The following is a 3,360-nucleotide window of genomic DNA, read 5'->3' on the forward strand; positions in this document are numbered from 1 at the left end:
CTGACTTCTCGCTTCTGTCCAAGCTCCAGGAGCTGGGAGGGCGGCAGAGGAGCCGGGGGCATCCCCGCCCCGTGGACGCTGTGCTGGACAGCGACGCATTGGCACTGGAGCGCGGGAGGGCTCCTCCGGGCAGCCTTTTCCCCTTTTCCCGGAGAGCTGGGGGAGCCGAGGCTRGCGGGATGCGGTCACACTTCGGGGGTGCTCAGCAAAGCCAGGGTGGCGGCTGCCGGGGAGGAGAGAGCGATCCCGCGTTTCCCTCTCTGCCTTCGAGCGGAGCAGAAATCCCGTCAGCTTCCTTGGGGAGCCTTCCCTCGTCGAGGTTGGTCCGTGGTTGTCCCTAGGAGGTGTTTTAGTAAAAGCAGGAATATCCCTCACGTCACTAAGAAAGCTGCTCGTTTCGTTTCAAGGGTGCAGTTATGGAATTGAAGGTTTTTTTGTTGGTTTTTTTTTTTTTGGCTCATGCTCGGGGACGATCCGAACTGCCGGAGGATGGGGTTGGGTGCACGAGGAATCCACACGAAGCAGGAAAGGGGCTTGGGGTTTTAGCCCTTTGTCAGYAGAAACTGGGGCTGCCTCGGAGCGGGTTTTTCCCTTGTAGTTTTTGGCATTCGCTATAGCGGGAGCAGGAACGGGGACGGAAAAAAAAAATCCATCTGCAGAGCCACGGAGTCTCTCAAGCATCCCCTGCTGCTGCGGCCTCCKACAGCATCACCCCAAAAATCCTTCCCTTCATCCCCTTTTGAGCATCCCAAAAGGAGCAGCAGATCCCAAACACACCACACACCTTCCAACCATCCTCAWTCCTTGAAGGGAAGGAATAAGGATCTTTCACTTTTCCCTGACCCCAACAGGCATTTCCTTCCCCAAAAAAGCTCCTAAATCCTGCTAACTAGAGAACAAACCCCAAAATAACAGTTTTAAGGAGCTCATTGAGGGGAAAGCCTGGGTCCAACTCAACCTGGAACAGCAGCCTCATCTGGGCTCCTGTGTGTGGTGTGGGAAGGGGGATCACAGGAATGGGACCAGCTGTGGGCAGGGGAAGGGTCACAAACCCTGCTCTGGACCCATGGGGCAGTTTTAATGGGATTGACAGGAAAACCCCACAAAACATCACCCAGAAAGTCACCGTTGGTGTGGCCATCCTGTGGGGACAGGAGCCTCTCCAGTGCCCATGGGTGGGATAGCCAGGATTTGGGCTCTGGCTGMAGTCCCACAGGCTTGGGAAAGCTTTGGGGATGCAGAAAGGTGGCACAGGGCAGGGGAATCTGCTCAATCAGCTCCACAAAGCCAGGTGGATGCCCAGCTGGCCRGGAATTTGGGGAAATGCCATGGTGGAGGGCATGGAGACCCTGCAAAACTTTTCTCCCGCTGCACTGGGCATCCTTTCCCTCAAAGCAGCCTCCTCCAGGGGAAAATCCTGAATCCCCCACAAGCCACAGCCAGACCTTTCCTGGCCAAGCACCCATGGGAGAAGGAATAAAGCAAAGGCTCTGTCTTTACCCTCTCCTCAGCTCCAACCCCAACCCCATCCAGCCGAGTCAGCGCTGCCCCTTCTTCATCCCATGCCTGGGTGTTCGGGTTAACGAAAACAAAAAAAAACCCCAATAAAATAAAAATAATAATTAAAAAACAAAGCAATAAAAACCRGAGGCGGAGAGTGCAGCCGGGCCAGCGGGAAGGGCGCTCCCTCCTCCCACATCACCGGGAGCATCTCCTCTCCCCAGCAGAGATTTCACATTCATTTCACTGGTATGGCAAAGTCCGTTTGCTTTTTCCTTCAAGGTGCTTTACATTCAAGAGCTATTGCAATCCACGGCCGGGAGACGGGGCCGGGGAGGCGCCGCGGCCCCCCCGGGGCTTCTCTTGAGTTTGATTTTTCGATTTCAATAAACTGCCCCAAACCTCGGAAGTGCAGTTTGTCTCCAAATTTTTAGGGGGGCTCGAAGGGGGGCTGCTGGCTCCCGGCCTTAGCTCTCCCGGGGGTCGCTGTACTGAAGCTCCGAGTTGAAAACCTCCTTGTAGAGAGGGGGGAAGTTCATGGCGGTCTCCGGGTGCAGGAGACGGAAAAATTCCAGCTTGTCCAAGTGCAGGTTGCAAATGGTCTTCATCAGGGGCAGCTTGGAAACCATCTGCAGGGAGGGAAGGAGCTGGTGACTACTGGGATCCTGGGTACAGTGGCCCTGATGCCATTTGGGAACAAGCAGCGGGGTTTGGGAACCATTGGGGTCCCAAATTGCGTCCCTTGCACTGCCATTCCTCTCTCTTGGGAACATGCAGGAGTGTTTGGGGATCACTGGGGTCCCAAATAGTGTCCCTTGCACTGCCATTCCCCCTTCCTGGGGGGTTTGGGGATCACTGGGGTCTCAAATAGTATCCCTTGCACTGCCATTCCCCATAACCTGGGAACACACAGGGGGATTTGGGGGCCACTGTGTTCCAAATAGTGTCCCTTGCACTGCCATTCCCCCTTCCTGGGCTTAGCAGGAGGGTTTGGGGGCCACTGTGTTCCCAAATAGGGTCCCTTGCACTGCCATTCCCCCTTCCTGGAGGGTTTGGGGACCACTGGCCCTGCCTGGCACTGGGGTACCAGCAGACTCCCCACCTTTGGACAGCCTGGCAGCACCCTGGTCTCACCCCCAAACCCACATCTTTCCACACGGGGGGGTTCCTCCCCAAAATCCCAATGCTGTCCTGGCCAAAGCATTCCCAAAAAGTTTCCTTTAGCCTAAAAAAACCCCATTTCCTGATGAATTACCATGTTCAGCAGCACGGGGCTGCTTCTGCCTGCACCACAACGCAGATTCACAGAAATTCTTCTGCTCCTTTGGCAGGTCTGAGGTCTCGCTCCCCAAAACGCCCATRGGTGGCTCAAGAGCTCTGGCACAGCCCTGTCCCCCTGCCCAGACACCCCCTGGCACCCCCGGCCGGGTCCCCTGGGTGTCCCTACCTTYGAGAGCTTGTCCTCGGCGGAGTGTTTCTTCTGGATCTCGTGCTGCAGGGCCACGTAGATCTTGTCCTGGAGCTTCTGCACCTTCTTGGACTCGGTCAGCCACGGGCGATCTGCGAGAGACCACAGAGTCACCAGAGGGACAGGGACACTGAGGGGACAGGGACACTGCAGGGACAGGGCCACCAGAGGGACAGAGCCACCATGGGGACAGGGACACCAGAGGGACAGGGACACCATGGGGACAGGGACACTGCAGGCACAGGGCCACCGCAGGGACACGACCACCGCAGGGACAGGGCCACTGTGGGGAGAGGACACCATGGGGACAGGGCCACTACATGGTCAGAGTCACCACGGGGACAGGGGCATCAGAGGGACAGGGCCACTGCGGGGACAGGGCCACTGCATGG

General features: G+C 57.2%; 1 protein-coding gene across 1 annotated transcript in view; it reads right to left on the bottom strand.

Annotated features, from left to right (window-relative positions):
• Nucleotides 1-440: 440 nt before the first annotated feature.
• Nucleotides 441-3,360, bottom strand: part of LOC130584500 (nuclear receptor ROR-beta-like) — a 15,432-nt gene continuing 12,512 nt past the window's right edge. The window contains exons 8-9 of the mRNA XM_057384515.1: nt 2,948-3,115; nt 441-2,129 (exon numbers count right to left, since the gene is read on the bottom strand). Of these exons, the coding sequence (XP_057240498.1) occupies nt 1,968-2,129; nt 2,948-3,115 (330 nt within the window). The 3' untranslated portion in view covers nt 441-1,967. The remainder of the gene's footprint in view (nt 2,130-2,947; nt 3,116-3,360) is intronic.

The sequence above is a fragment of the Malurus melanocephalus genome, unplaced genomic scaffold (assembly GCF_030028575.1).
Source record: "Malurus melanocephalus ecotype Western Australia unplaced genomic scaffold, MMel_1.1 scaffold_713, whole genome shotgun sequence".
NCBI lineage: Eukaryota > Metazoa > Chordata > Aves > Passeriformes > Maluridae > Malurus > Malurus melanocephalus.